Genomic DNA, 13,045 nt, shown 5'->3' with positions numbered 1-13,045 from the left:
CTCCTAAGATCTCCATTGTTGGTCTGATATAAGCGATGCAGTCATTTGGGAAAGCTAAATGTTCATTTTATTAATTTGTGTTAATTTGTTTTATTTTTATTTTTTGAGGTCCCCCAAAAAACAGTGGGAAATAAACTTTTTTGAAAGTACATTTTAGGTCTGACTGTGTGAGATTTAATTTAACAGGATTTTGGGTACAATTTGCACCAACAGATGGTTCATTACTACCACTTTGTTTTGATATTACTGTGTATGCGGACATCTGAAGTGTGGCTTTGCAGTGTGGAGCTGTTGTTATTGTTAAAACCTGTCTTTATGGGGCTTTTTGGAAGTCCTAGAGTCTAGGCTTCCTAATAATTTGTACTTATCAGTAATAAAGTAAATGCCACACAATGTCTTCCTTCTGTACTCTTTCTTCCCAGAACCTTGGAACACTTCACAGACAGTAACTCATGCACTGACCCTCAGAAGGAGCAAATACATGTTTTTACTATGTATTACCCATGCAACAAGTGCGTATTAAAATAGCCTGGAAACATATGTTGTGTAGAACTTGACACAGTGTGGTGTTGTGACACGAGAAAGAACAAGCTGGTTTAACAGATCCCTTCCAGGATACATTTGAAGGTTAAGCAACTAAAGATCTCAGCTAATCTGATGTAATCTGCTGTTACTAAATGGATGTCTGCATTCACATTCGTAGCATGTTGCACATGTGTGTGAATGAATAAACTCTTTGGTTTTTTTGGTGTCATTTGTGCTGGGAGGAAGCCATGTCTCTGCTTTTTTACTTATACTTCATAATGAGCATTTCTGAAGAAGTGTGTGGTTTTTGTCCTTCACAATGCACTTGTGTTTACCATGGCAGAAGTGATGGTACTGGAACCAGGTATGCATTTCATTATCTCTTATACTAGTTGGTTTATAGGTAAAAGGATAGAAGAAACTGGAAATGACATTCTCACATTTGTTGCAAATTAGTTTATAATGGTTACTTTGAAATAATGGTGTAATTTATGTTAGTATTATGTGGTAGCAGTGTTCCTGAATTAGGGCAGATGGCCATTATGTTTTGTTTTAATGGCTTTGTGCGTAGCAATTGCTACTTTAAATCTTCATTTTCACTGTAGAAGGTAATTTCTGACCCTTGTTCTTCCTACTACTGTAATGATCTTTCAATTTCCTCAAACTATGTATCTACTGTAAAGTGATTCTGGTTTAAATATATAGTTTCTCCTTTCCTTTATTCACAAGGAAATGATAATTTTTTGTAATAAAAATTAGGTTAATCGGAGATTATTGTGTCAGTTTTGGGAGATACTGCTTCAGCTACTTATTGTCAAGGCATATTTAGTATAAAATGACATCAGGAGAAAGCAAAACTGAAGAATGTAAAGGAAAAACTTGAGTAAATTAAAGAGCTCCTAGAGAAGAGAGGACTCTTTTAAACTAATGCATGCAAATTGTATATTCAAAGGAAAGGGAAGCTTCCTGATTCCTGGGAATGCAGAGGAATCTCATTTCACTGAAATGAATAGGAACGGGAAGTTCTATAGAATCCCTAAAAAGCAGATTGTTCCTGCTTACACACCAGAAATAGGGCTGGCAGTCTTTCCTTTTGAGAAATATGCTGGCATTTTCAATTTTCAGTCTATTCTGAGAAGTAAAGAAATATATACAAAGGCTTTGAATCTTCATTGTGACAAAAAACAAAAACAACAACAAAAAAATAAAACCCAGAAATTAGTATCCAGAATTCTTCATTATAGGAAAATACATCATGCAGCTCTCATTCCAGGTACAGAAATGTGTAATTCACTACACAATGACTTTTCTTTTTCAGTTGACAATAAGACGTTGGATAGAAGGTGGTGCTTGCATGCTTTGGAATACAGAAAATCTAAATTTCATACAGGAATATTGCTATTTATCTTCTTTTTCTCTTTAGGAAACTCACATTTGTCTTTTTAAATTGTAATTTTGATTTATTTATTTTTTTATTCTGATGTTAATGTTGTTGAAGTTAATAGTGTTTAAATCTGGAATGCAACTTTCTGATAAAGAAATGCAGATCTCCCTCTTTCTTTCTGCTGCTAGGTCTGTGCTCTGTAATGACCCCGACATGTTTGAGATCCCTGTGAATGTTCCTGTGGATACTGTAAAACTTCGTATAGAAAAAACTGTCATACGAAGGATTCCCACTGAAGCCTTTTACTATCTAGTAGACCTCAAATATCTGTGGGTAACTTACAACTGTGTAGCCAACATTGATATCAGCAGCTTCTACAACCTGAAACAACTGCACGAGCTCAGGCTGGATGGTAATCTGATCTCAACTTTCCCTTGGGAGTCATTGGCAGAAATGCCCAACTTGAGGACTCTCGATTTACATAACAATAAGGTGACCAGCATTCCAGCTGAGGCTGGCAGGTACCTGAAGAACCTCACCTACCTGGACATCTCCAGCAACAAGCTCACCACCTTGCCCTCAGACCTGATGGACATTTGGCCACCCTTCTCAGAAGCTGTCCCTCCCAAGAGCACGGACATTCTGGCAACTCAGAGAGTCATTTTGGGTACGTTAAGTAGCTTCTCTTATTCCTTATTAAAATGTGCCTAATGTCAAGTTGGAAAGGAGAGCAGGGTGAGTCAGGCCTTCGGTTTAGGAGGGTTCCTAGTACAAGTCGTTCTTCTGGCTTGCTCTGCAACACTGTCTGTCTGTCTGTTATCTAACTGTCCATCTATTTTCTGCTGTTGATAGAAAAAAATATACAGGAAAGATAGTGATTTTCACCTATATTGTTATCTCAGGGTTATAAAAGCGTGTGAAATGTACTGGATTCCTGTTTCCGTATTAAATATTCAGTATCCAGATAAACAAATGCAGGACTTCCAAAAATTGTGTTTCTGAAGACGTTTCCCTCATTGCTGAATGTGGCTGCAAATACAAGTGTGTCCACTTGCAGATGTTTTTAGCAGTGACTTGAAAACCAGATGAGTAGCTAGAGTAGATGCTTTATAGATACCCTGTTCTGAAATACAGTAGCCTCTCTGTGACTCCTGTTGACCCTGCACTGTTCTAAAGCTGACATTTCTGCCAATTCACTTTGTGAATACAAGAGGAAGAATAAGAATCCCTGATGTACACAGTGTTACAATGCTTTTCATGTTATTTAAAGTGAACATTTAAAAATAGCTTGGCTGGGCTCTCGTTCATAGACCTATTCTCTCTCTCAAATTTATTTTGGGCCTTGATGTCAGTGTTCTGTGGGGTTTTTGTTTTTTGTTTGTTTGTTTTGTGACCTTGTGCTCTGTCAGGTTTTTGTTCACTTTGTAGCCTTGCAGGTAACCATTTACAATTTGTGGTTTCAGAATACAGCTGGATCAGGTTCATTGGCAGCTTTCTCGTCTGACGCTGTATAAGTGCGTATTCTGGTGTTTTTGTAATGCAGTGCAGTAGTGGAAGGGAGGAAAACCAGCACCAGGTGAATAGCCGGCTTCCCATAATCTAGCTGCAGGAGCTTGGTACCCACTGGTAAAGACCCTCCATGCACTGTGCTGCCCAGTAATTCCACCTTCTTGATTTGAAGCCATTATTAAGCATTCATTTGTTCAGCTGCTTTCTTTTACAACAGAAAGTTTGGTCTGAAGCTCTTATTCAGATGAGACTGTAAGTAACTTCATAGATGAAAGTAGAATGAATGATTACACGCGTGGTAACTGTAAGTTTGCAGTATCAAAAGGAACTTGGTTAATTTTGGATTTTAAAAGAAGATAAAACAAAAACACAAAGGAACCTGTAATATTAAGTCAGCTTAGTACCCCATACTGAAGGCGATAACATGGGAGCTGACTGGGCTAGGCCTAATCCTCCTGATGATGTCCTCATGTGGGAATCCCAGAGGTTATTCAGTTGCTTTTGCTTACGTAGCCCTACCACTTAATAGACAAATAAATAGCAATAAAAAAAGCAGAGCTACCCACTCTCCTCCCATTTCCCCCTCCCCCTTCTCCCTTTCCCTCCATCTGCACTGTTCATTGGTGCACACGCTTTGCCTGCCTCCTTTCAGTCCTGGTAAACTCTGAGACCAACACTGACTTTTCTAGCAGTGTAGGAAGTGACCTTCGCATCATTTTCATTTATGTACTACAAGTGGGTGCAGATTTGCAGAGAGGGGCATGCACTGGATTCAGAGCATTGCTTCTCCTTTTTTAACACTGCATGCTGAGGAAGGCTCCTGTGCAGTCACTGTAGATTTCAATGTAAGAATGGAGATCTGTGGGCGGTACTTTCTGTGTTGTGCTGAGTAAATTTACCTTAGATAAGCTGTGGGTAATGTCCTGAATATTCATTTTTTGACAGCATAACCTTCTTATGACTGTTTCATTGCAGGCAAACAATACTTGATGTATAAGAAACTCTATAGTGAATTAGAAAATTTTCTTTTTCTTTGGTGATTAGAGATTGGAGTGCTTTTTGTGTAACCAGTCATCTTAACAAGCTTTGTTTCCACTTGTTGGCTTTATAATCTGTATTACTGCAGCTAGGAAACTCACAGTTTAGGCTACCCATACCCATTGCCAGAGGCTCATCCTTTGGTTGCTGTTGGACCATTGTGAAGCAGTCAGTTTTTAGGAATAAATGGTTAAAACGAACAAAAAAGATGCTCTAGGAGTTGAGTTACCCCTATATTACTTCAGTCATAGGAGATGCTGGCTCGGAACAATGGGAATAAGTGGTGCTCTGTGACATTATTTCCTTTCTGATACTTCTTTTGCTAGAGTCAGGAGGAGGAGAATCATATCCCATTGATGCCCTTCCTCTCCTCTGAGGCAGAATAAGGAACACAGTAGTAAGTTTCCAGGAAGGATTTCATAAAGACCTCGAGCATGCTGGAATGCAGATCTAGGTGAACTGAACCCTGCCTACCCCTTGGCTATGAGTTGGGCAACTCCAGACTTCCCTGGCAACCACTTCCAGTGCTTGTCTTTCAAAACAGTGAGAAAGTTTCTCTTAATACCTAACCTCAATCTCCCTTACTGCAAACTAAGCTGATTAAACTGATTAAGTATTGTCCTACATGGGATGAACATGCAGAAAAGCTAATTGCCATCTCTTACAATAACCCTTCATACATTTTTCCTTCCCTGATGGCCTTTTGCATTCTTAGCTGGTTGCACTATTTCTTTCAGCTGTTTCTTATAGACTATGGGTTTTTTCGTTTCCTACCATATTCACTGGTTCTCTTTGGATATTGTTTTTATTGGTGTGTGGGGGGGAGACTGGGAGGAAGTGAGTAGGCAAGTAGTGGAGGAAAGAGTTTCTCTTTAAATGTGATGCCCGTGTTTGTGCACAGTACTCATGTTGATACTCAAGAGTGGTGCTCTGCAGGAGCATTCATTCTGGCCCAGGTACCTACATGGAATGGGTCCTGAAGCCAGAGCACCACTAGAAGCTGGAAACTGAAGCAAATAAATGCTGTTTTTGTCTAGTCAGGAAAATAGCAGTCAGATTCTACTTAGTGCAAATACTTATGGCTTAAACTCGTTCATCTTCTACTTCTGGCAAAACAAGATTGTCACTTGTATTTAATTAACAACATCAACACCAGAAAGCCCTGAATTCATTTGTGCAAATGTATTTATTTTTTTTAACATCAGGAGGAAATTTTATCTGGAATATCTTGACTGAACATCATGAGAGTTGCATGCAAGAGAAAGTTCAGGTTTCCCATGTTTGCTTTGAGGCCTCTTGGAGAAGCCAAAGTGACTGGCAGATTAGTATATCTCTTTATGCCAACTCATAATTTCTGTCTTGCAGGGTGGTTTAATTGCTTCCCACTGCATGATGTTCCTCAGTGTGTACACTAGGTAATGTGAAGGGGAATCAGGGGATGATTTCTGGTTCTGTGGATGAGTGGCTCCCTGTGTCTCACATCCTCAGAGTGCAAAGCCAGCTCTCTTGTTTTAAACCTGGTTGGCTGTTCAGTGTTTTGCAAGACTTGACCACTGGTTTTCTGTAGCTCTGATGGAATGTTCCAGTGTCTCTAAAACGTGAGTAGGTGGGAGTGACTTTTTCTCAGCTCAAGCTGTCTGAATTAAACAAAGAATGCAAACATCATGCTTTTATACTGTGAAACAGTATGTATGTTTTATGCCTGGTGGGCTGGCAGGTACTGAAGGATGGTTTTGAAGGTGCATAACCTGCTGTACATATGCTGGGAGAACGAACAGAACAAGAGGGAACCATCCTTGATGGGATCTTGGATGAGATTGCATCAGGAAGAGGTCCCTGGAGGGTGCACAGCTCCTGGCTTTGTCTTGGAGTATACACTTTGGAACAGTTCAAATCAAAGCTGTGGAATGAGCTGACAATTAAACAGTGGAAACAGTAAAGCAACCAGTGTGTGTGAGTTCAGCTGGCCCTATCTTGGTTAGCACTGGAGCTTTAACCTAAAACTTTGATCCAAATCACAGCTAAGTTTCAGCATTGGCTGCTGTACAGAGATTGATATTTCTGGCATGAATGATGGTAGCAGCATTTTCCATATGGAAAATTACATCTAGCAAGTCTCTGAGAGGAACAGAGGAGTCCAGGATTTGACAGAGTGGCAGTAAAATGAAATCTTGCCTCTGTTGCTTGTAGAGGTGCCAAAAATTTGAAACGCAGCAGGTCCATTGGATTCCCACTGATTTTGCTGGGCTATGAGGTAGATGATGCTCCTCCTGAAACTTCACACTAGCTATTAGTGTATAGGAAGCACTGGGACACAGTGAGGGAAACAGAATTCGCTGTTTAGATCCATGGGTTGAAGTTCTGTAGCTTCAGTCAAAAGAGAGTATTTGGATAGGTTGGTTGTTTTGATGAATATTTCCATCAACACCAAATGTGAATGTTTCATGTACTGTTGTTTTGTAGCAATTGGAACTTATGGTCTAAGACCAGCTACTAATTTATAGAGGGAATTTTACTCATAGCTATTTGAAATGCTAAAAGTCCATATTGACATGATATGGGCAAATCCTGTTTACTGAGAAAGACTGCAAAAATATGCATGCATAGATCCACACATGCATGTACTTGCCACTATACAAGCAAACATGTATAAGTGTGTGAAAGTAAACTTCAAAAATGCTAAATTTTGAATGAAGAAAGTTGTTTTTTGTGTGGTTTTTCTTTGAGTACTTTACAATCCTTATTTAATTTTAACATAAAATGCATTAGTATATTGCAACGCAAAAATATTTATCAATGTTAGCTTTGCTTTGATCAGTATTTTTCAAGTCAATAAGCTGCCTTAATATTTCTTCAAAAGAGGCCTGGATTTATAAATATTTAGTGTTCCATTAGAGAGAGAGAGAGAGAGATACACACATGTATACACACACCACTGGGGACTTATTAATTTTTAATTTTCTCCTTAGGAATTTATTTTCCTGAGGGAATTAAACCACAACCCTTTATTAAAGCTCCCCATTTCTTCTAGTTTCTTCAGTGTTTACCTTTAAAAGAGTCTTCTTTGTATTCTTTTGTATGTTGTTTCTCACTTCTTCCACCTTGTAAACACAAGTTGTTAAACTTCAGAAGTTTACACTCACATTTCTGTTCAGTAGCTGACTTAAGTATAATCAAATTCAGTGTGTTATCCATGTGTCTGAGTGCCTTAATCTTTTTATTTTGGGGTTTCATATGACTTGATGACTTACAATGGTTCCGCAAGTTTACTGTAAATAAATGCTGCCAGGTATCATCGGGAGGCAAATAAATAGAAGGGATGAGCCACAGAAGTAAGGGAGTAACTCCTCTAGCTGTAGGTATTACCTGTACATATGTCCTGCTTCTTCAGCCAGTTCCTCTGGACACTGACAGATAGGGGAGATAAGGTGATGTACTGAAATACAGAACTAGAGAGTTCTCTGGGACTGCAGCTTTCTTTATCCACTGAAACCAGGCCTTCAGAACAATCTGAGACAATCAAACGTGTGTCCTGGACTAGACTGAACGACCACCCTGTCTAATGGCTTTGCTTCACCATTACTTCTATTTTGCCTTTTTCATTCAGCCTGTTTAGGTTGTAATATCTTTAGTTCTTCTCTTCAGCACTGGGAGAATGTGAAAGCCACATACTTACATATTTGAAAGACCTTTTGCAGTAGTATTAGAAACAATAATAAATCCATCCTTTCCTGTAGTGAAGCTTGCAGGAAACAGAAGGTAGCATAAGGTATGTGTTTTGTATCATTTTATGTGTATACTGTCCTGGAGAGTTTATATGCATTTCAGCATTATTTGGTACAGAGGGAATGTTGGTGGAGGGCTTGTTTTGGGGGGGTGGGGAATATTAACCCCTTATTAACCCCTTACAAGCAAATGAGAATAAAAAAAATACAGAAATATTATTCTTAGTTACAAACTAAGGTTGCCTAAATTAAAAGGTAAGTGCAAGTAGGTAGGTGCACATTGGGTAAAGCTTTTATGAGGAAATAATTGATGTGCTTAGACATATGGCAAACAATCCAATGATATTGCTTTTGCTTGTAAATACATACTCGAGTTTCAATGAAAATTAGTTTTATATTTTGGAGATTCTTTTTTTCTTAAAGCAGAGCTGTTGCTGATAAGGTTTCCTTGATTTCTCCATTCCTGAGAGCAGTAGGTGGTGAATAGATACAAAATCTCTTGTGTCTGAAAGGGGTGAAATTGGATTGTGATGTCAAAGTCAGGGAATCTCTTCAGGTCAAGTCTTGTTTTAAAAACAGGGATTAATCAGGGTTTATTACTATTTTAGCCAATCACTGCTGTGGTGCTTAAAATAACCTAATCTCAGTCTGGTGATGAGAGGAACCTTGTAGTTAATTATTCATATGTTCTTTCATCAAAAGGTTTCTTCCAAAATGGAAGGAAGATTTTTTTTTTCTCCATTTGCTTATGTGATAATTCCTAAAAAGAAACCCTGGGAAATGCTGGCAGGTGTTTTAATTGTGAATTAGTTGGTGTGACTTGTCTGTTGTGCTAATTAGTAAATTTGGAAGTGAGCAACTCTTGCACACCATCCTTCATTTCAGTCTGGGAGCTCTGCTTATTCCTAGAGCTAGAAGAAAAGGGGAAAGTTATGCCCAAAAGTACGAATCAGGGGAGAAAATACTTGAACCTATGGGTGATACACTGTGCAGTTGTTTTTTTACCTGGTAAACTGTAAACATTTACTTGGTAAATGCTGTGTTGAGCTCAATGTAATAATTGATACCACCTGATGATGTAGACACACATCTCAGAAGTGGCTACTCTGTTTTGTCCTAATAACCTCACCAAGTGGGGAAGACTTCCATTCAAAGACCTTAGAACAAAGAAGCATATGTTATAGCCTATAACAAAAGAAGAGACAGTGTACTTCTATGCCATCATAAAAATCATTATAACTGTCAGCTTTTCCCAAGATCCTTCCCATTTTCCTCTATTCTTTTATATTTGAAAATGTTTCCAAGAGTGTCATAAATTAAAGCCAGATTTCTAAGAGTATTGGTAAGGTTCACAGCCAGATAAGAATATTGTTGGCCTAGAGCTTTTTCTCCTTAGCCTATATCCCTTTTTTTTCTGTAGGCAGAAATGCTGATGTAAGCTCTAACCCCCCACCATCTCTGCAAGCATAGGACAAGGGTCTGAGAAGATCAAGCTGTAGGAGCCCAAAGAAGTACTAGAAACAGACGAGGGTGACAGGGTGCAGTAACTCTGAGAAGCTCTCTCCAGTAGCCACAGACAAGTGAAAATGTGTCATCAATCTTAAGATATCTTTGCAAAGTTCTTTCCTAGATAAATAGATAAGTTAAGCAAAGGTAATTTATTACTGTGCTCCTGTAAATTAATGTGAGGAAAAGACTTAGTAAGCATTTTTAGTCTTTTCACCTCTGCAAAGAAAATTCCCTCCCAGTCAGCTAGCAAAAGAGAACAGTAGAAAAATATTAACTCAGAATAGGCCCATGGTTCTTCTTGATTGTACTTGAAGGTAGTCATATGTCCTACTGAAATCACAGTGTTTGAATATTGCCTGACAATGCTTTTTTGTTTGTTTTCCTACTCTTTCTTCAGGTTTGCAGGACAACCCATGGTTTTGTGACTGTCGCATTTCGAAGTTAATTGAATTTTCCAAAATTGTGGACAACTCGATTGTACTTCTTGACCCACTGGTTACATGTAGTGGACCGGAGAGCTTGGCAGGGATCTTGTTCCAGAAAGCGGAGTTAGAACAGTGTCTTAAGCCATCTGTGATGACATCAGCAACCAAAATCACTTCCCCGCTAGGAAGCAATGTTCTACTACGCTGTGATGCAACTGGATACCCAACACCACAGCTTACTTGGACTAGGTCAGACAATATACCAGTGAACTATACAGGTATAATAGCTCTTTTATAGAAATAACCTTTTTATAGGACATGAGAGAGCCTGAAATTACTGGGTTTTCTGTGCTTTGAGATCGTTCTTATTAGTAATGGTAGACTAGGAATTGCACCATACTGGTTGTTGCATCCATGGATCAGTTGTTAGGAAATTCTTTCTCTGGGTCTCTGATTCTGTTTCTGGTCTGTAGTAAGAAATGTGCATGTGTGTATGAAAAAGAATGGAGGGAAGAATGAATGAAAAACAGAGGTTAGAATAGTTGGGTAATAATTTAGAAGCTGAGAAGCAGAAAGGAGAATTCAATACTGAAAACTCCTTTTTAATCTGAAACCTTTGTGATAGCTTTGCTGTTTGAATGCTTTGTTGTTTGGCTTTAAGGCATTTTTATTTCCCTTGTTCTAATTTTACTTAATAAAACTAAAAAAAACCACTATCTTGTAATTCCTCCTGAAATTCCATTTTGACCCAAGCTGAGCACTTCTTTTACTGGAAGATCCATTAGTTAGCTTGCATGTGTGGTTTTTTTTTTTTAAATATTTTTGGTACATATGCTTCATTCTGATAGAAATAATTTCAGAGGAAAAAAGAAAAGAGGTAATCTAATGATTACTTTCTCTTTAACTCCTTTTCATAATATTTTATTCTTTATGTTTTCTCATAGTAATTCAAGAAACACCTGGAGAAGGTGTCAGATGGTCCATATTAAGCTTGACAGGGATTTCGTACAAGGATGCAGGTGAATACAGATGTAAAGCAAAGAATTTGGCAGGAATGTCAGAAGCTGCTGTTACTGTCACAGTGGTTGGTGTTGTTACTACAACTGTGTTGCCACAGAAGTATGGAAGGAAGCAGGAGGCTGAGAGACAGAATACCACACTGGAGGAATCCAGGAGGGAACCTCAGAGAACAACCACACCTCTTTTCACCACATCAACCACCACAGTACAGGTTACCACTGAAAGATCAACAAATGCCAGGGTTACTGACAAGAAGCAATCCAGGTCCATGGCTGATGGAAAGAAAAATTCAAAGCCAGTGACGAATGGAAGCAAAAAGCAGACTGAGGATGCAAGGAAGAAAGATGACAAGGCAAAGGAGGCTGAGGAGATGAGCAAGAAAGGTGAGGAGACTTCACTTAAGGCAGCAGCAGCTACAGCTGAGCAAAATGTTACTGTGATGGACCTAAGGGTGATCACTGAAACAGATGAAAGAGTGACCTTGACTTGGAAAACTATCAATGCCTCAAGCAGTGCTGCAGTGACTGTGTTATATTCAAAGTACGGAGATGAAGAGATGTTGCCTCTGAGCACGGATTCTAGCAAAAACAAAGTCACAATTGATGGTTTGCAACCTAGTACTCAGTACATGGCATGTGTATCACCCAAAGGAGTGCCACCTACAAAAGAGCAATGCGTTATTTTCACTACTGACATGTTAAATGATGAAAGCAACTCTCAGTTTTCTATTCTGATAATGGGCAGCAGTGCAGCATGCGTAGTTGTTTTACCTTTGATAATTTTCTTACTCTATAAAGTTTTAAAACTTCATGTGAAACCCAAATCTCCTAAGGAAGCTGACCTTGCAAAAGAGACTTATGTGAAATTTGAAACACTCTCTCTCAAGCCTCGAACAGTGAACACAGGAGGAGAACTCTGGGCAAGAAGGTATACAGATGAGTCAGAAAGACTTCTCCTTTGTTCTAGGTCAAGTATGGATTCTCAAATGACCTTCAAAAGTGAAGGCTCTAGGTCTGAATACCTCTGTTGAACATGGGTGTGGATGGAGGAGATGGAATACACAGTGGGTAAAATTATCCATAGTGATGATACCGCACTGGGAAGCAGGTTAGTGTCAGGTGGTGGTCAGAATATATCATCTGATGTCATGGACCCAACCAGATGGGTGGAGTGATGGATAGGAGAGGGATCTGAAGATTATATATTTTTTTTTTGTACATTTATGACTTTGGATATGAAGAAATGGCATTCTTTGAGAGATTTATATAGCATGAAATGGTTATTTGCTTAAAGGTCTTCTATTTCTGCTTTAATTAAAACATCATTGTTTTCCCTCATTTAACTGTATGATATGCTCATTGTGTGAATCAAACATTATTACAACATCCATAAAAAATAAGTATTTAAAGATGATAGGAAAAAAAGCTTAAACCATGTTTATTGAAGTTGAAGCTTTGAAAATTTGTCATACAGCTCTGTTTGTAAACTATATAGAACTGGAGGTGATCCTAAGTAGCTGCAATTTATGGACTTCTGAGAGCTACAACATATATCATATTGTCATTTTGAAGATGCTGTGGTGAAGGAGCTTCCTTAGTTTTCTGAAACTTGGGTAGGATGTTATTGTGAGTAACTCTGGGAGTGATACTGTATGTTGATACTGTAAATTTACAGCAAAAGATTGTTACAAAATCCCAGCCGTAGGATTTACTTGCATTTGCGTGGCTATATACAATATATTTCAGAAATCTCTGTAGGGAGAATTTTATGGCGTTTTGTAATACAAAACACAATGTCACACAGCAGTATATTGCATAGTAGTATTATATGCTACACTGGAGTACTATAGTATACTTTAAGATACAGTAGGAGAAAGTCTTGTCCTCAGGCTGTGTTGGATGTCTAATGAA

At 38.5% G+C, this 13,045-nt stretch overlaps 1 protein-coding gene across 1 annotated transcript; it reads left to right on the top strand.

Moving 5' to 3' along the window:
• The first annotated feature begins 733 nt into the window (after window positions 1-733).
• On the top strand, window positions 734-12,266 carry LRIT3 (leucine rich repeat, Ig-like and transmembrane domains 3). Its single transcript, XM_015861952.3, has 4 exons — window positions 734-889; window positions 2,098-2,576; window positions 10,088-10,393; window positions 11,060-12,266. The coding sequence occupies exons 1-4, from the start codon at window positions 774-776 to the stop codon at window positions 12,163-12,165; spliced, it is 2,007 nt and encodes a 668-aa protein (XP_015717438.2). The 5' UTR covers window positions 734-773; the 3' UTR covers window positions 12,166-12,266.
• Window positions 12,267-13,045: the final 779 nt, after the last annotated feature.

The sequence above is a fragment of the Coturnix japonica genome, chromosome 4 (assembly GCF_054131305.1).
Source record: "Coturnix japonica strain WE chromosome 4, WE-NBRP24, whole genome shotgun sequence".
Taxonomy (NCBI): domain Eukaryota; kingdom Metazoa; phylum Chordata; class Aves; order Galliformes; family Phasianidae; genus Coturnix; species Coturnix japonica.
The sequence above is the reverse complement of the archived record's forward strand: the minus strand, read 5'-3'. Positions and strand labels throughout refer to the sequence as shown.